The following is a 20,432-nucleotide window of genomic DNA, read 5'->3' as shown; positions in this document are numbered from 1 at the left end:
TTATTTGAGAGAGAGAGTTACAGAGAGTGAGAGGGAGAGACAGAGAGAAAGTTCTTCCATCCGCTGGTTCACTCCCCCAATAGCCGCAATGGCCAGAGCTGAGCCCTTCCAAAGCCAGGAGCTTCTTCTGATCTCCCTCGTGGGTGCAGGGGCCCAAGCACTTGAGCCATCCTCCACTGCTTTCTCAGGCCACAGCAGAGAGCTAGATCGGAAGAGGAGCAGCCGGGACTAGAACCAGTGCCTGTATAGGATGCTGGCACCATAGGCTGAGGATTAACCTACTGGGCCACAGTAATGGCTCCCAAATTTGTAATTCTAATCCATACAAATACAAAATGGGAGAACCAGCAAAGATAATTTTGTGATTATTAAAGAAGAGGTACATGTTTTGGTTCATTTCTTCTTTTATCCTATTTAAAAAGAAGAAATATTGGGGGCCGGGTGCTGTGGCACAGTGGGTTAATGCCCTGGCCTGAAGTGCCAGCATCCCATATGGGCGCTGGTTCTAGTCCCGGCTGCTCCTCTTCCAATCCTGCTCTCTGCTATGGCCTGGGAAAGCAGTAGAAGATGGCCCAACTCCTTGAGCCCCTGCACCCACATGGGAGACCCAGAAGAAGTTCCTGGCTCCTGGCTTTGGATAAGCACAGCTACAGCTGTTGCAGCCATCTGGGGAGTGAACTAGCGGATGGAAGACCTCTCTCTCTCTCTCTCCCTCCTTCTCTGTCTCTGCCTCTCTCTGTAACTCTGTCAAATAAATAAAATAAATCTTAAAAAAAAAAAAACAAAAGAAGAAATAATATACACATAATGCATTGTTAGGCCTATAATATAATATTTGTATCACATATCTGCCAATGACAGTACAAAAGAGACATGTAGGAGAAAAACTGCATTGGACTAAGAAAATTGTTACTGATGATAAAGTAATAACTATAACAATATATTGTTTTATAATAATTAATTTGATAGGTATAAAATATTACTACAAATGATGGCAAAAAAATAGAACAACTGAAGAGTGACATTTTTATACATAACTGGAATCAAGCTGGTATAAATTAGAAGCCTGTTTGGAGGCATTAGGTAAGGCTAGTGTTTTGAGAAACATAGCTTTCAAGAAAAGAATGGGAAAGATGGTAGTTTGAACAGGAAGTTGGTTGTCCAGAGAGAATTCTGAATGGGTATCTAAAGTTTCTTCATGTTTTGCGAGCAAGGCATTGACTGCCTGCCTGCCTGCCTGCCTTTCTCTCTCTCTTTCTCTCTCTCTCTCTCTCTCTCTCTTTCTTTCTTTCTTATTTTATTTATTTGAAAGAGAGAGAGAGAGGTATTCCATCCACTGGTTCACTCCCCAAATGGCCTCACTTGCCAGATCTAGGCTGATCTGAAGCTAGGGTCCAGGAGCTTCTTCCTGATCTCCTACATGGGTACAGGGGCCCAAGGACTTGGGCCATCTTCTACTGCTTTCCCAGGCCATAGTAGAGTGCCGGATCACACGTGGAGCAGCTGGTACATGAACCTGTGCCCAATCAGGCAGCGATTTTACCTGCTATGCCACAGTGCTGGCTCCAGACTATCTTAAAAAAAAAAAAAATGTTTCTAGCCTTGGAAAATTGAGATAGTGTTTCTCTCCAGAGCTCAAAGATAGGTTTGTTTATTACCCATTATAAAATATTTACGTTTCCAAAGTTTAGGTTTCCTCCCCTATAATGTTCTCTACTATGTGTATGTATTCCCTTTTCTTTTGTTCTATGGGAATTACGAATTGGGGAACTGAAGCAAATATGTTGCTGCCCATGCTGCTTGTTGTTTCCAAAGTAACAAAGACTATTGTCTCTGACCTGAGCAGAGAGGAGATCATGTTTTCTGCCAGCATCCATGAAACTGGCAGGTTAATTTTTTGAGTTTATAAGAAGGGTAAAATCTCAGAGCCTCTTGGTGCTTGACAAAGGGGTAAGGGAGAGTTTTGTTGTGTTTCAATTTGTTTACATATAAGACTTAGTTATAGGTTGAAATTGAAAATGCAGTGGTGAGAAAGATGAATTGGACAATAACTGATATGGAAAACATAATTTATACACCAAGATCCATAAGAAATGGAGGTAATTCAGCTATGAGGATAGTTGTAAGGAATTGGTCTTACAGAAGAAGGTAAAGGAAAAAGGTAGAAGGTAAAAAGATGCTTGTGGCTGCAGATAATTTTTTAGATAGAAGAATGTGAAGTACAGAATATCATGTCTTTGTCTAATTTTCCATTTGGAGTAGAATATGAGGTTGTTAGCTGAGAGAATAGGGACCTGGATCAGGGAGAAGAAGGGGAAATTAGTTCCTGGGAGGAATGAAAGCCATCGTGTGATCAGGAATAGGTAAAAGAGTAAAGTTCCTAGAGATAGGAAACTATGATTTTGTTTCATTATACAGGATTGAATGCCCTCAATAGTGCTAAACTACCTATAAGTAAGTGGGAAATTGGATTGATCCAGTGTTGGTGTTTACAAGACATGAAGAGAAGAGATAATGTGTTAAAGATATTGAAGCCACTAGTAATAATGGATCCCTGGGCTTAGGCTGGAAGGGGACAGGATACTCAAGTGAGATCAGGATGAATGGCCTTAATAACTTAAAAAGCTAGAGATCTAGATTAAGTTGAAAAAAAAAAAGTGTTTTGGGTTTATGAGTATAAAATATACCTCAATACAGCAACTACTGGCCACATCTTGCTATTGTGCATTCAAAATGTTACTAGTGAGAAACTGAGTTAAGAATTTAATTTACATTTACATTTAACGTCTGTGGCATTGTGTAAGTGTCTTAAGCCAGCTTCTAGAGTTAACCAACCAGAGTTAGAGAGTACGGACTCCAACAATCACCCGTATTCTGGCAGCAACCACAAGTTTGGGAAATCCCCAAAACCACCTTCTGGTTTAATAAGGTTTGAGAAAGACTCACTGAAAGCTAATATATTCACAGTTGTGGTTATTACAGGCAAAGCATACAGATTAAAATCAACCAAGAGACAAAATGCAGAGTCCAGGAGAATACTAGATGCAGAGCTTTGATTGTCCTCTAGCTATGGAGGCAAGCTGTGTTACTCACCTGGTATCAGTGTGGAACAATATGTAGAACACTGCTTATCAGGGGAGCTCAGGTAAGCCCCTGTGTTCAGCTTTTTTATTTTACATAGGCCTGATTGATTGATTGCCTTTATAATTGATCTCTTTGTCCAGGTCAACTGATATCGATGACCTGAATCCCCAACACTAAGATTGTTAATCTTTCTAATGTAGCCATTCTCTACCCTAAGACCTTTTGGGTGTGACAAGTCCCAACCTGAATCATATTGTTAGACTCTCTGACATGCAGCACATCCCAAGGTGTCCAAGCAGATACTCCTAGCACGCATGTATTCAAGGGACCCAGACATCATTTCCCAGAAGCCAACGAAGGCCAGACCTTCTCTTTGGGCAAGGCCTATTTCTTCAATATGGACAATGTTAAATATTTTTCTGTTAAACATGACTTTTTATTTTAGTAAGATTACATTTCACTTTGGCTATAGGTAATTTAGCATCTCAGTTGTGATATAGGTGTAAAACACACACTGGATTTAATGTATTAAAAATGAAGCAGGCAATATATATCATTGATAAATTTTATAAAGTTTTATTTGAGAATTACAGAGAGAGAGCTCCCAATCCATTGGTTCATCCTCCATATCCACTGGTTCATCATCAGAGCTTGCAATAACTCTGAATTGGGCTAGAAACTGAAGCTGGAAGCCAAGAATGAAATCTAGGTCTCCCGCATGAGTGGCAAGAACTCAGTCATTTGACTATTGCTGCTGCCTCTCAGAGTCTGCATTAGTAGGAGGCTGGAATCAGAAGTCAGAGTCAGGCATAAAACCCAGGCATTCCAGTGTGAGACAAGCCAAACATGGAGTCCTCACGGCTAATGTTTATATTGATTACATGTTTAAATGAATTTTTAAAGTATTAGTTACACAAAATAAGTCACTAAAATTAATTTTTAATGAGCAGTTACTTTTAATGCAATAACTTAGAACGTCCTATACTATATAAATGGCCCTCATATTCCTATTTGACTGTGTATCTCTACAAAGTTATGATAAGAGATTAGAATGTCAGAGGTAACATAATGTCAAAGGCAAGTCCAAGATGTGGCCACAAGATAAGTTGCTGAACTTTGATGGAATTATATGTCACTGGAGAAAAGAGGGTTTTGAGGAACCATGATGCCTAGCTGTCAAATAAGTTATCTTCATAGATGCTGACATTGGCTAGGTAACTGGCAGAATCTAGGTGGAGCAATAGAAAGAATGTTCCTAGACTGCAGTTTGTAGCAAGTCTGCCTTGCAGTGTCTTAACATGTAGGACACACTCATTAAATTTATCTCATGTGTCACTGTAAGATAGAATCAGGTTAATCACGTTATTCTTTTTTTTTTTTTTTGACAGGCAGAGTGGACAGTTGGAGAGAGAGACAGAGAGAAAGGTCTTCCTTTGCCGTTGGATCACCCTCCAATGGCCGCCGCTGCAGCCGGCGCACCGCGCTGATCCGATGGCAGGAGCCAGGATCCAGGTGCTTTTCCTGGTCTCCCATGGGGTGCAGGGCCCAAGCACCTGGGCCATCCTCCACTGCACTCCCTGGCCATAGCAGAGAGCTGGCCTGGAAGAGGGGCAACCGGGACAGAATCCGGCGCCCCGACCGGGACTAGAACCCGGTGTGCCGGCGCCGCAAGGTGGAGGATTAGCCTATTGAGCCACGGCGCCGGCTTAATCATGTTATTCTATAACATGTTTTAATTAAGTGAGTTTTTGACACGGAAGGAAATCACATTTTTGTTTTCCAGAGGCCTTCCAGAGAAAGACATTGAAGATTATGAGTTCCAAGCAGTGTCATAGGCTTCAATAAATGGTTATGGAATGAACATTTATTACTTACTCAATTGCCTTATTGAGATACTTATTGCTTACTATATCATAAAAGGGGCAACCATGAGCATGTTGGCTTGTTTAATATTACAAACTGAATTCAGAAATTGGTTTGTTTTGTAAACTGCTAAACTTGTAATTTAAAGCTTCCACACTATGATTTCTTTAGATATATATCCTTATACTTCCTATTTGAGACCATGAAATCATAAATCCAGCACTTTATCAATTAAAATTTCCCACATGCCTGATTTGGCTGATCGTATCTTCATTGTGTCATTCAATGAAGACTTTTCAAGCTCACTGTTTCTTGTAAAAGTGGTAGTTATATTGAGGAATTCGGTTAAATGCAGGTTCAATTTTTAGGGTGAGAGGTAGGAACATTTCCACATTTTCCTATCTCTTCATGTTTATTTTTTCCACTTCTAATGATATTTAGGATGATTTGTAGGTTTCGGTATTGTTCACCTAATCCATCTGCCTTAGTCCATTTTCTGTTATTAATAATACAGTACCACAGACTAAGTTATAATGGAAAAAATTGTATTATGGCTCATGGTTCTGGTCCAAGTTTGAGGAACTGCATCCGATGATGTCCTTCTTTCTGGCAAACTCCAGGGTGGTACAAGGCATCCATCACTTGACAAGAGACAGGGAGTGGGTACGGGTGCTGTGATGTAGCGGGTAAAGCTGCCTACGGTGCTGGTATCCCACATGGGCACCTGTTTGAGCTCTGCCTGCTCCACTTCCAGTCCAGCTTCCTGCTAATGTGCCTGGGAAAACAGTGGAAGATGGTCCAAGTCCTTGGGCACCTGCACCCATGTGGGAGACCCGAAAGAAGCTCCTGGCTCCTGGCTTCAGATCAGTCCAACTTTGGACATTGGTGCCATTTGGAGAGTGAACCAGCAGATGGAAGATCTCTCTTTCTGTAACTCTGCCTTTCAAATAAATAAAATCTCTCTCTCTCTCTCTCTCTCTTTTTTTTTTTTTTTTTTAAAAAAAAAAAAAAAGGAGATACAGAGAAAGAAAGACATGGAGTGTGTCTGTGTCTCCTGGTCTCTCTCTTAGAAAGTCACTGGTATTCAGTCATGGGACTCCACCCTGATAACCTTATCCAGCCTTGAGTATCTTCCCAAAGGCCACAAGTTTAAGCATCCTGGTTGGGTTAAGTATATACCCTCTTTTTTTTTTTTTTTTAATTTGACAGGTAGAGTTATAGACAGAGAGAGAGACAGAGAGAAAGGTCTTCCTTCTGTTGGTTTACTCCCCAAATGGCTGCTACGGCTGGCGCTGCACCAATCTGAAGCCAGGAGCCAGGTGCTTCTTCCTGGTTTCCCATGCGGGTGCAGGACCCAAGCACTTGGGTCATCCTCCACTGCCCTTCCGGGCCACAGCAGAGAGCTGGACTGGAAGAGGAGCAACCGGGACTAGAACCTGGCGCCCATATGGGATGCCAGCACCGCAGGTGGAGGATTAACCAAGTGAGCCATGGCGCTGGCCCAGTTTATACCTTCTTACTACCTCACAATGGAGATTAGACTGCCAATGAATTTTCAGGGGGACAAACCACATTCCTGAGGTAGCACCATCTCTTAAAAGTTTTCCATCAATCTTGGGCCTAATATTTTAGTTGTCTTTGTTATTTAGTTACCTTGATGTTTTATTTCATTAGAAGTTGCAAAATGGCAATTTTTTTCCTGCTTGTCTCATCCTTTATACATTTATTAGCTATAATTCTTCTGTAAGAAACTTTGTCTTATAGACTATTTAGAAACCATAGTAAAGGCAAGATAAATTCTTGATGTTTTACTCTTTGAATCAAATTTCAGAAAAATAAATTGAAACCTTAGCAATTTTTAATGGAGACCAATGAGGTAGATTTTATTTATTTGTTTTACAGTGTAATTATGAGTGTATACATTTCAGTGTATTGGTTGTGCTTTAATCTATGTTACTATTTTTTTTTTTTAATTTATTCCATTTAGCCAGTGGGAGTCTTGACAAATTAATTCTATGGCCTTTCTTTGAGATCTCAATAGTCATTATATCTTCCTTGCTTTTAGACAAGATATCCCAGACTTATCTTTAATGTATTAGAACCCGACCTGGAATCTGACATTTTCCTTAGGAGCTCTGGTTTCTTCTACTTCAGAGTAGCAGTTAGAGACCAGGGTGTGATCATAGGGATGCCCATTAGGGATTCTTGGTTGTCTTTACTTACAGACCTTTTCAGTACATAGAGCTAGGAAATTCATGGTGTGTGTGTGTGTGTGTGTGTATATATATATATATATATAGAGAGAGAGAGAGAGAGAGAGAGAGAGAAAGAGTGAGAGAGAGAGTAAAACATAAGTTTATACTAATGTTTCAATTAAAATTAAATATTTAAAAATGTTTACCTTTTTAAAAAAATGATTTTATTTATTTATATTAGAGATAGAGTTACAGAGAGGGAGAGGCAGAAATAAAAGTTTTCCATCTGCGGGTTCACTCCCCAAATGGTCACAACAGCCGGAGCTGGGCTGATCTGAAGCCAGGAGCCAGGAGCTTCCTCTGGGTCTCCCATGCAGGTGCAGGAGCCCAAGGACTTGGGCCATCTTTGTCTGTTTTCCAAGACAACAAGCATAGAGTGGATTGGAAGAGGAGCAGCTGGGACATGAACTGGCGCCCATATGGGATGCCGGTGCCGCAGGCAGAGGCTTAGCCTACTATACTTAGTTATGATCTTACGCTAGATAAAACTGCATAGAGACATGTACTTAGTCTCTTCTCTTTAGAAGGCTAGTTAGAGCTAAGATTGCAGCATTTTGACAGGAAATATTAGAAACAAAAGGTACCTCTGTTTTTATTTGGAGTCTGCAGATTATACCAGGAATCAGGACTAACCTCTGTTACAAATCACCCAACCAACCATTGCTAATACATTGGTGTAGCATGAGAAACACTTGCATTACATCAGAAAAGTCTGAGTAACATTCCTGAAAAGCTTTTTGGAATATGTAGAATCTTGTTTCACAGGCTGCCTGGGCTTATGTTTAGTCTAGAACTATTTATTAAGAAGTTGTAGGAAAACAAATCTTTCTTTGTATGTTAATGTGAACGCACTTGCAATCCAAAGGATAACATGATTTTTTTTTTTTTTTTAACTTGAGAGGCAGAGAGAGAGAACACACGAGGACTCCCCCATCTGCTGGCCTATTCACTAAATGCTCATAACAGCTGGGACTAGGCTGGGCCAAAGCCAGGTACTGGGAACCCAGTCCAGGTCTCCTACATGGGTGGCAGGGACCCAGCCACTGAAGCCATCACCTGCTGCTTCCCAGAATCTACATCAGTAGGAAACTAGAATCAGGAGGTGAAACCAGAACCTGAGTGGCCTGACCACTGGGCCGAATACCCGCCCCCAGGGTAGCACGTTTTTCATGAATAACTGACATGAAGTGCTTCATTTATAGACATGCTTTATGGCTAAATGAAGAATCCAAAAATGTGTGTTTTTGTAAAATCTTATTATTTTATCTGATTGATATTCTTAACCTATAATTATTAGACATCCATCTTATCTCATTATGGAGGATTAAGAAAAAATAGAAATAGTTCTTTAATTCAAGAATTTCAAATTTAAAGCATATCTTGTAATTGAAGATAGTTCGGGGCTGGCATTGTGGTACAACAGGTTAAGCTGTAACACCTGCCTTCCATATCAGAGTGCTTGGGATTGTATCCTCCCTCCACTTCCAATCCAGCTTCCTGACACTGCACATGCTGGGAAGCAGTAGGGGATGCCCTAGCACTTGGGTTCCTGCCATCCCATGGGAGATCCAGATGGAGTTCCATGCTCCTTGTTTCAGCATGGCCCATCTCTGGTTGTGGCAGGCATTTGGGAAGCAAACCAGTAGATGAAAGATCTTTCTCTCTGTTTCTCCCCATCTCTCTGTCTCTTTGTCTTTCAAATAAATAAATGAATCTTTTTAAATGATAGTTCTCAAATGTTAAGATGTCTCCTTGAACTACTTAGGAAGACATATCTATTAAGGTAAGCAATATATTTAATTCAGTATTCATTTTGCCAATAAAACCTGAGGTCCAGAAAATAATTTTAAGAAGTAGATCAGAGTTCATTCATTCTTTGTTCTTTCTTTACAGATTTATTAAAAACCTAACATGTGCTTGACACTGTTCCACATACTGGAGATAATAATGAACAAAATCTCTGTCCTTATGAGGCTTACTTGCTGATGGAAGAATTAAACAATACACATGCTAAATAGGTAGAATGGGTAATTTCTTAGAAAGTGATAAGGTACAAAAGGGAAGTGAATATGAACTGTCAGGTAGAGTTGACAGTAGAGATAGGGTGGTCGGGGAAAGCCTCACTAAGAAGCTTACCTGTTTAAAAAAAAAAAAGATTTATTTATTGTTTACTTGAAAGGCAGAGTTACAGAGAGGAAGAGGCAGAGAAAGAGTCTTCTATCCATTGGTTCACTCCCCTAATGGTTGCAGCAGCCAGAGCTGGGCTGATCCGGAGCCAGGAGCCAGAGCTTCTTCTGGGCCTCTCATGCAGGTGCAGGGGCCCAAGGACTTGGGCCATCTTATACTGCTTTCTCAGGCTCCAGCAAAGAGTTGGATCAGAAGTGGAACAGCCGGGACTCAAACTGGTGCCCATATGGGATGCCAGCACTGCAGGCCAGGACTTTATCCTGCTATGCCACAATGCCGGCCCCAAAGCTTAGCTTTTTCTAAAAGGTCATTCACGTATCTGGGGGAAGAGCATTTTTGGTAGAAAGAATGAAAGTGGGCTGCCAGACACCATCTTAGGCTCTAACGCCCTCCGCCCTTGCTGGAAGTCAGGTAGCCACATGGCCCAACCACCAGTGTCAGTCCTACCCCCATCCTAATGAGATTCACTGCTCCTACTTCCCTGCCTGCCCCCTCAGCAAAGTTTTATAAGGACCTGTATGTAACCAAATTCTTCAATAAAACTACCACTGTCTCCTGATTTCTCTCTCTCTCTCTGTCTCTGTCTCTCTCTGTCTCTCTCTCTCTCTCTTGATCTCTCTTACACCCTCCTCCCTCATCTTCCCTCTTTGCTGTGTCCCTCCAGTCTGTCGGGTTTCCCCCAATAAACCCTTTCCCTTAAAAATAAAAAAGGAAGTAGGGCTGGCATTGTGACATCCCAACACTGGTTTGTGTCCTGGCTCCTCCACTTCTGATCCAGCTCCCTGCAAATGGCCTGGGAAAAGCAGCAGAAGATGGGCCAAGTGTTTGTATTCCCACGTGGGAGACTCTGATGAAGCTTCCTGTTGCAGCTGTTTGGGAGTGAATCAGCTGATGAAGATCTCCTTTTCTGTCTCTCTCCCCTTTCTCTGTGAACTCTTTCAAAATAAGTAAATAAATATTTAAAAAAGAAGAAGAAAGAATGAAAGAACAAAGGCCTGAGGCAGGAGCATTCTTGCTGTGTTTGCAAAATATCTAGGAGGCAGATGTGGCTGGAGTAGAATGAGTGAACCAGTGACACAGAAAGTGATGATAGCAGAGATCATGACCTGGGAATCCCCTGGAAGATTTGAAGAAAAATAGCATGATCTCATTGAGAATTTAAGAGAATTACCCAAGCTGCATAGAAAATGCAAACTTAGGTTCATACAAAAACTTGTACATAGTTTTTTCATAGATGCTTTCTTTGTAATATCTAAAACTTGGAAACAACCAAAATGTCCTTCAGTAGGTTAGTGGGTAACCAAGCTGTTACATATCAATACCATGCTATCCTACTCAGATCAAAAAGGAGCAAACGATTGATATCACAACTCCCCCCCCCCACCCCCACCCCCCCCGGCAGAATTAGACAGTGAGAGAGAGAGACAGAGAGAAAGGTCTTCCTTCCGTTGGTTCACCCCCCAAATGGCCGCTACGGCTGGCACACTGCGCTGATCCGAAGCCAGGAGCCAGGTGCTTCTTCCTGGTCTCCCTTGCGGGTGCAGGGCCCAAGCACTTGGGCCATCGTTCACTGCCTGTTACAATTTTTAATACACAACCTGGGTGTATCCTAAGGACATTGTGATGAGTGAAAAACACTGGTCTCAAAAGGTCACCTACTGTATGATACCATTTACAAACCACTTTCAAAAGGGCAAAATTATATACATGGAAAACAGATTAGTGGTTTCTAGGAGTTAGGGATTGAGGGAACAAACATGACTCTAAAAGGGTAGTACAAAGGAGATCTTTATGATGATAGATTATTTCTTTTTTTTTTTTCTTGAACAGGAGAAAAGACAAGGTTTATTTGCATGTGCACATATACATATATGAGCACTCAGTGACTAAATCCACATAGGTGTGTATCTTGATTGCAGTGTTAGTTCCATCAATCTACATATGGGGTAAAATGACATAGAACTACTCACATATTGTATCCATGTAAAATTCTGCATTTTGATATTTTCTATAATTAGGTAAGGTTTAACCACTGGGGGAAACTGGGTGAAGGGTACATGGTACCTCTCTGTACTATTTTTGCAACTTCCTGTGAATTTGTAATTATTTCAAAATAAAAAATTTTTTAAAAATTATTGCTATAGTTGCTATTGTGGGAGCAGATGCAGTGGGCCAAGGGCAGTTGCAGGAGCACTGGTTAGAGGTAATGTTAGGAGGTGATTGCAATTATCTGAGAGAGAAAGAGAGAATGGCTGTCAGACTATGTTGGTTATGCTAGAGTCCGGTGGAGAGCGGAATGGGGAGCAGTTGAATTCTGGGTACATTTTGAAGGTAGAGTTAATTGAATTTGCCAGTGCATTGGATGTTAATAGAATTTGCTGACAGATTGGGAGTTGGAGTTAAATCGAATTTGATGATGGTATGGGGGAAAACGAAGACAGATGACACATTTTTTGGCCTAGGCAACTGGAAGACTGAAGAAAAGAGATAGTAACAAGAAGCAGTGTAAGACAGGAAGCCTGGTCTGAGGTAGTTGGATTCTTGGAAAGGAAGACAAAATGACAAACCCTCTTCCTCTAGTCACTGGTAGCTTGGGCCTATAAGTAGAGGACAATAGAATATTAAAGTGAGTGCACGCTTGTTAACTTGCTCACAGGCAAGCTGAATTATCTTGGCCTCACCCTAGCTCTTTTGGAAGAAGCATTTGTTTGATAAACAGGAAGTCGTTTCCATGGGTATAGGAAGAAGAAATGATAGAACTGAGTTGCAAAGCTAGCTGTGGTTAGCTTGGAATTGGCAGAAGTTTTTTCAGGTAGCCACCTAAGATTAGCACACCGGCTGGCTGTCTTTTCCCTTTCTAGGCTGAGTTCATTCTTCATCAGAAGAAATGCAGAGTTTCTGTTCTGCTGCTTGGCCTGCTGTAGGGGTATGCACTTTCTCAACTAGTCTTTTTTTTTTTTTTTTTTTTAGCCAGGCAGAGTTAGACAGTGAGAGAGACAGAGAGAAAGGTCTTCCTTCCATTGGTTCACCCCCCAAATGGCCGCTACAGCCGGTGCACTGCGCCAATCTGAAGCCAGAAGCCAGGTGCTTCCTCCTGGTCTCCCATGGGGTGCAGGGCCCAAGCACTTGGACCATCCTCCACTGCACTCCCGGGCGCCACAGCAGAGAGCTGGCCTGGAAGAGGAGCAACCGGGACTAGAACCTGGCACCCATATGGGATGCCGGCGCCACAGGCAGAGGATTAGCCAAGTGAGCCACGGCGCCGGCCCTCAGCTAGTCTTTTGCCACAACTATTAGTTGTAGACTTAGCAGACAAATGAAGACACTGTCTGTTCAGAGTAGAAAAGTGGAATATTTTAAGAAATATTGGCTCTCCACAACTATCCCATTAGTGGCATACCTCGGACACTCACTGAAGCTGGTCTAGGGAAGCTAACACTAGCTTATGTGTATTTTTGCTCTTTGAAAAGTTAGAAACTAAATGTACACTGGGTAGTTCTTCTGAGAAAGATAGGACAAAATGAGAAACATTGAATTCTGAAACTTTATGTGCTGATGCTGTCATAGTTTTGAAACTTCAGACTATATTTCCCATTCTTTCAGTACTGTTGCTCCTCTTGGGGTATATGAGTATAAATCCATTAGTGTCACTAATGTCTTTTTATTCATTAAGAAAAGCAGATAAGGATGAGGGTAGTCCAGTGTCAAGTGATATGGTGATTGCACAGTGAGAAAGAGTGGAAAAGGAGAACCATCCCCCCCCCCTTTTTTTTTTTGCCAGGCAGAGTTAGACAGTGAGAGAGAGAGACAGAGAGAAAGGTCTTCCTTCCGTTGGTTCACCCCCAAAATGGCCGCTATGGCTGGTGCACTGTGCTGATCTGAAGCCAGGAGCCAGGTGCTTTCTCCTGGTCTCCCATGTGGGTGCAGGGCCCAAGCACTTGGGCCATCCTCCACTGCCTTCCCGGGCCACAGCAGAGAGCTGGACTAGAAGAGGAGCAACTGGGACAGAACCGGTGCCCCAACCGGGACTAGAACCCCGTGTGCCAGCGCCACAGGCGTAGGATTAGCCTAGTGAGCCGTGGCGCCGGCCATTTTCCCTTTTAAAGCAAGAGTTATCTCATCCCTGTCTAGTTTAGGTGGTTGCAGTGAGGTAGTGTTAGATGACTTTTCATTTTAATTGTTCATAAAAAAGGACTTAGTATGATGGACTTTATGCGGCAGGTTTGTTCCTATTTGGTGTAAAGGGGAAGAATCTGGAGAGTCTGGAGTTTCACGCGTGTAGAGTGATTGGGACTGAGGATGTGAGTGGTATTTGTAGCCCAGTATTTAGGAGCTAGCTCACTGAGTTGCCTGGAACAAGCAGAACAACTCTTTAGAGTTTGTCCTGACGAGGTTCAAAATATATTTTACTCGGAATCATTCGAGTGGATTCAGGTGCCATTTTCCTTCTGAAAGCACCAAAGTATTTATTCAGATGCCATGGCTCTGTGTTACGTCCAGGCGGGGCTGCTGCTCTGGGTTTCCTCACTGTAAGTTAAATATCACACTTGTGCTTGGAGAGTTTTTGCTGTCTGACTTGTGAAGCATATAGGGCTAGCAAGCAGCCATTTGTCAGAGCAGCTCAGCAGGGTCTGAAAACCGCTGCCGGCCGCTGGCTTCCTGGCACACCCACCCACTAGGCCACTGCAGGCTAATACTGAAAGCAAGGTAAGGATGGTGGAGGGCAGGAGGGAAAGTACAAGCTGAGGCTGAGGTCTGAAGCGTGCGTGGTGGGGATGAGTGCAGGGCTACCAAAGAGGAGGACACCCAGACACCAAACCCAGTGGCCAGGAGAAAGGATCAAGTTTTAAGTGTTTGTAGCTAATACTTTTTTAAAGAGTGATTTGTATTTCTTTATATACAGAAATGTAGGGGGTACTGTAAGTGTCTTTGGATTAACTGTCATGGTTTAAACTGTTTTATCCAGAGTGCTACCACAAATATCTTTTAAAAAAATAGGTTTATTTTATTTATTTGAAAGGCACAATTAGAGAAACACAGAGAGAGAGAGATCTTCCATTCACTGGTTCACTCCCAGCAACGGCTAGGGCCATGCCAGGCTGAAGCCAGGAGCTAGGAGCTTCTTCTGGGTCTCCCACTTGGGTGCAGGAGCCCAAAGACTTGGGCCATCTTCTGCTGCGTTTCCAGGTACATTTGCATGGAGCTGGATTGGAAGTGGAGCAGCCAGGACTCAAAGCAATGCCCATATAGGATACTGGCATCAAAGGCAGTGGCTTTACCTGCTGTGCCACAACAATAGCCCAATGACAAATATCTTCTAACCAGAATCAATTGGCAATTGATGTAAAGAATAATCACCTTTAAATGAACACTGCAGAATCCTGAAGGACTATTTATTAATACCATACTTAAATATTCCTTCTGTTAAGTAGACCTTCTCAATGTCTTTGTAAGTTTTTCATATATGATAACTCAGCCAAAATATTAATTTATTCCCAAATATGCTATCCCTTCCTTGGCTATAACGTGCAAACAGAGTTTATTTCCATTTAGCAGATCAAGAGGTAGGGATAAAGGCAGTATAAATGATTTGTCCAGGGACAACCGAAGTGTCATTGTAGAGATAAAACAGAACTAGGCTGCATTCCACTAGCTCCTGGCCTTGTAACACTTTTGAGAACTTTCCAATCATTTTAGGAAAACAAGATACTTAGAAATTTATAAAGAGGTTTTTTTTTAATAAAAGAAAATCACTTATTTTGGAAATCATGAAATTAATCATTCTGTCGTATTTAAGAAGCTCTTTGATGTGTGCTGGTAATTAGTATTTACTGCCAGACGAGTGTCTCTTGGGCATTTTAATTAATGGGTGGCTTGGCCAATTGAGCTTCTGATGGTAAACCTTCGTAAGGGTTTATTTTTATGTTTCTCAAGAATAGCTGTCTCTTCAAAGCTCTTTAATTAGACAAAGTTTAGCAAGGAAAACATATTATTAGAATAATTAGGTCCCACTTTAAGAGAAATAGGGGTCAAAGGAGTAGGTACGTTAGAGAATGGTATCTTAAAATAAGACCTAGCGTTCTGCATCTGATGGGCTTCCAGTTCCTTAACAGCTTGTGTTGAGTTACTACCCTTGGTCAGGGACTCTGTGTTGTTTAAAATTCATATGACAGATCTCACCAGAAGCCTAAACACACCAGAGTGGTAGCTCATTTATCACTGCCTCTGAGCCCTCATAGCAAGCTACACTAGTACTCTAGTCCTTTTAACTTCTAGGCTGAAGACTTACTCTTTCCTTTTTTTTTCTATCAAGTTGGTATTTTGGCTATAGGTGATTGTTTTTGAGGGAAATGCTTCAAAAATCGTGTACATATTAAGTGAAAATTATAGAAATTCCTTTGAAAGGTCTTAATAATTATATTTTCTACTTTTATGGCATTTTTAAAAATAATTTTCTTTGGGTTTTTTTTTTTTTTTTTTGACAGGCAGAGTGGACAGTGAGAGAGAGAGACAGAGAGAAAGGTCTTCCTTTGCCGTTGGTTCACCCTCCAATGGCCGCCGCGGCCAGCGCGCTGCGGCCGGCGCACCGCGCTGATCCGATGGCAGGAGCCAGGAGCCAGGTGCTTTTCCTGGTCTCCCATGGGGTGCAGGGCCCAAGCACCTGGGCCATCCTCCACTGCACTCCCTGGCCACAGCAAAGAGCCGACCTGGAAGAGGGGCAACCGGGACAGAATCCGGCGCTCCGACCGGGACTAGAACCCGGTGTGCCGGCGCCGCTAGGCGGAGGATTAGCCTAGTGAGCCATGGCGCCGGCCGGTTATTTTATTTTATGAGATTTTATATATTCATTTGAGAGGCAGAACAACAGACAGAGAGAGTGAGAGACAGAGAGAAAGGTTTTCCATTGCTGGTTTACTCCGCGAATGGCTGCAATGGCCTGAGCTGGGCTGATCTGAAGTAAAGAGCCAGGAGCTTCTTCCAGATCTTCCATGCGGGTGTGAGAGCCCAAGCACTTGGGCCATCTTCTACTGCTTTCCTAGGCCATAACAGAGAGCTGAATCAGAAGTAGAGTAGCTGGGACATGAGCCCCCGCCCATATGGGATGCTGCCACTGCAGTTGGTGGCTTTATTCTCTACGTCACAGCGCTGGTCCCAAGACATGTTCTTAAAATTGCAGTAGAGGCTGGCACTGTGGTGTAGCAGGTAGCACCACTGCCTGCAGTGCCATAATCCCATATTTGCACCGCTTCGAGTCCTGGCTGCTCCATTTCCGATCCAGCTCTCTACTAATGCCTGGGAAAGCAGTAGAGGATGGCCCAAGTCCTTGGACCCCGGAAACCACGTGGGAGACCCCAAGAAGCTCCTGGCTCCTGGCTTCAGGTCGGCACAGCTCCGGCCATTGTGGCTAATTAAGAAGTGAACCAGCAGATGGAGGATCTCTCTCTCTCTCTCTCTGCCTCTCCTTCTTTCTCTGTGTAACTCTGACTTTCAAATAATAACCCTTTAAAAATAAAATAAAATTGCTGTAGTATTTGCACTGCAGAAATTTACGTTCTTTGTGGTCAGAAAGCAGTTTTAATTGTTTCAAAATCTGTGTGGATTGTCATCTGGCTTCCGTTGTTCACCCTTTCCCACGTCCCATGTCTTGGCTCAGGCTCTCAGTCTTGGCTGTCATTTCGAGTCACGGTGTTTTATCCTGAACTTCCCTTTGATGAAGAAAAGATGCAGCTGAGTGAGTGAGGTATCACCAAGACATCTGGATACTATTAATAAAGTACTATTGATAAACAAGCAATGCATTTATGTATGTCATCTAATTTTTCTTTTTTTATTGTTTCAAGATGCTTATAATGGCAAATATAAGTATGTCCTTTTCTGAGCTAGATCAGTTAAATAAAGAAAAATACTGATAAGACTGTTCGAAATTATGATCAATGTACTTTATCATTTTTCAGCCCATCAGATGTCATGACCTATGTATATTGTTGATTTGAGGCATATGTTTGTCACTGGTTCAGTATAAACTGACTGCCATTATTGGATAGTATCTAAATAGCTTCCTGTATTGATTGTGGGTCAAATTGTATTTAAATGTCAGGAAAGCTTGACTTACAATATTGCAGGGTTTATCTCTAGTAATTCTTTTGATATGCCTTAGTTAACAACGTGGTTAAGGAAGTGGGTTAATTTAAGTTGGTAGAAGCTTCACTTGGTTTTCTATGGATTTTATCTGTAAAATTAATAACAGTTTTAAAAATATTTAGTAAATCCAATAAATACAAATATAAAAAAGTAAGCATATTGCTGTGCATTCCAGAGAATAGTGACCAAAGAGGTGCATTTTAAAATCAAATCATAGAGAAAACAGAAAAGATATGTCCCAAACAGAGTCCTGTATAAAGTAGTTTTTTGCCCTTAGTAATGTCTTATTTCTCTCTGCTGTTTTCTAAAATTATTATTGTGTTGCTGCTTTTTAACATGGCAATATTCCTGATACTTCATGTGCATGTTTGCTTATGTGTATTTAATCTTTTGCACTGGGATATGAAAAGGAGGTATTAGTTATAATCCTTGAAAAATACCATTATACCATTACCACCCTCAGGATTCCTTTTTCTTTGTTTATGGTAGAACAAGTGCATTGCTATGCATACTTCTGCATAACAGGAGTTATAGTTAAAATAGTTCTGATACTTATTACCAATGAATTTTTACAGATGCAAACCAGGACTGTAGGTGTGTTACTTTCCTTTTGGTTGTTTCAATTCTCTAACTCATTCCTTTGATGGGGTCTTTTTGTATCTCTCCTTAAGTCTACCTTTGAAATAACAGCACTGTCCAAAAGTAAGAACTAGCCGGCGCCGCGGCTCAATAGGCTAATCCTCCGCCTTGCGGCGCCGGTATCCCGGGTTCTAGTCCTGGTCGGGGCGCCGGTTCTGTCCCGGTTGCCCCTCTTCCAGGCCAGCTCTCTGCTGTGACCCGGGAGTGAAGTGGAGGATAGTCCAAGTGCTTGGGCCCTGCACCCCATGGGAGACCAGGAGAAGCACCTGGCTCCGCTCCTGCCTTCGGATCAGAGCGGTGCGCGGGCCGCAGCGTGCCGGCCGCGGCGGCCATTGGAAGGTGAACCAATGGCAAAGGAAGACCTTCCTCTCTTTCTCTCTCTCTCACTGTCCACTCTGCCTGTCAAAAAAATAAAAAAATAAAAAAAAGTAAGAACTGACTGTACATTTCTTCACTGCAGACCACCTGGTGGCCCATGGTAGAATGGCAGAAAAGGAGGCCCGTCGGAAGTTCAAACAGATCGTCACAGCCGTCTATTTTTGTCACTGTCGGAATATTGTTCATCGTGATTTAAAAGCTGAAAATTTACTTCTGGATGCTAACCTGAATATCAAAATAGCAGGTGAGAAGAGTGGTAAGAATATGAAATAGAGACAAAGGAGCTTTCCTTTGGAGTTTTAAAAGCAAAATTGTCTATTTCCATATATTCAGAAAAAAGTATTATGAAAATAAGGAGAATTTAGGCTTTAAAAAATAACCTGAAAATTAATAAACTTTCAAAATATATCTTTAAAAAATGTAGTATTGGGGTCGGCACTGTGGCTTAGCGGGTAAAGCTGCCACTTGCAGTGCTGGCATCCCATATGGGTGCTGGTTCTAGTCCCGGCTGCTCCACTTCCAATCCAGCTCTCTGCTATGGCCTGGGAAAGTAGTAGAAGATGGCCCAAGTCCTTGGGCCCCTGTACCCACATGGGAGACCCAGAAGAAGCTCCTAGCTCCTGGCTTCAGTTTGGCGCAGCTCCAGCCATTGCAGCCATTTGAGGAGTGAACCAGCAGATGGAAGATCCTCCCCCGCCCCCTACCTCTCCTTCTCTCTGACTTTCAAATAAATGAATAAATAAATCTTTAAAACAAAAAATATAGTATTAGCTCGAAGTAGGCTGGGGACAAAGAAGGGAAAATATGACATTTAAAATTTTATTATTTTTGTTGGCAAGTCCTTTTAAATAAAAAAGAATAAAATGTAGAATAAAGTAGGCAGGAAAACTGCTAAAATTGTCTGTGTACCCTCAGCTTCAGTTGTGACAGTTGACTTTTGTACCTGTTGGCATACTTACTCTCTTGGCTGTAGTTTAATGATAATTTTCTAAGAATAGATCTTATAGTGGCTTGCAGTTAAGCATTTTTGTTGTTATTCCCAAATATAACACAATATTTTATTAAAAGCTGCTTCATCTCTAAAATGAAGAAAAGTAGATTTAGGACCTCTGAAGGCTTTTCTAAGTATTTATTTTCTTTTACATAAATAGAAGAGTCTTCAAAAAGTTCATGGAATTTTGTACTATGAACAAACTATGCATGGATTCCCTTTTTTTTTTTTTTTGCACCAAAATAAATTTGTCTTTTAATTTCACTTTCATGAAGTTTTTGATATCTCTTCATATATATGGCTGCATTTCACAAGTCTGTGATGATAGGTAGTTTTAACACAATTATTTTTTCCACCACTTATCTCCTCAAATTATACTGGTCTGGTCATCTGACAGTACCTAAAAACTACTTTGCATTGCCTCAATGTGTTCATGCTTCAGTTTTAGTAAATTGCTAGTGTTGTGCCTAATGAATGTAAGCTGTTGATAGAGCAAAATGACTGTAATCTATACAGAAACTATAAATATGAAATAAGCATTTTTGTTTTATGACAGTTCCTGGTATTGTACTGTGTGCCTGCTGCCTCCCAGGTAAAGAGGAGGGCTTCTCATATAGAAAATTGAAGTATAGTTAGAATATGATTGCCTTGAAAAGCCAAGATAAAGAGCAGTTGATTTCACTCCTTAGCAGAGTGGGAGTTGAGAGTTCAGTTTTATATCACATTATAGTCAAAGCTTTTTGTATCACCTCGCTGGCTGGCGATTCTTCTCACTGTTTTGTGGAGGTACGCCTGTTCACTTTCACTTCCTTAGAACATCCTTAGCTCTTTATCTCAGTTGGGCTGATGGCTGCACTCTTGTTAGAACTTGCACACAGTTTGTAAACCCTTTA

The 20,432-nt window shown here is 41.7% G+C and overlaps 1 protein-coding gene across 8 annotated transcripts in view; it reads left to right on the top strand.

Moving 5' to 3' along the window:
• The window catches only part of SIK3 (SIK family kinase 3), a 243,407-nt gene that overhangs the window by 140,300 nt on the left and 82,675 nt on the right, over positions 1-20,432 (top strand). For all 8 annotated transcript variants that reach the window (XM_089312972.1, XM_008260949.5, XM_070078639.2 and 5 more), the window contains exon 4: positions 18,631-18,792. In XM_089312972.1, coding sequence (XP_089169098.1) covers positions 18,631-18,792 — 162 coding nt within the window. The remainder of the gene's footprint in view (positions 1-18,630; positions 18,793-20,432) is intronic.

This window comes from Oryctolagus cuniculus, chromosome 1 (assembly GCF_051225735.1).
Source record: "Oryctolagus cuniculus isolate XC-2025 breed Fujian yellow rabbit chromosome 1, ASM5122573v1, whole genome shotgun sequence".
Classification (NCBI taxonomy): domain Eukaryota; kingdom Metazoa; phylum Chordata; class Mammalia; order Lagomorpha; family Leporidae; genus Oryctolagus; species Oryctolagus cuniculus.
This window is presented reverse-complemented; position numbering and strand designations above follow the sequence as displayed.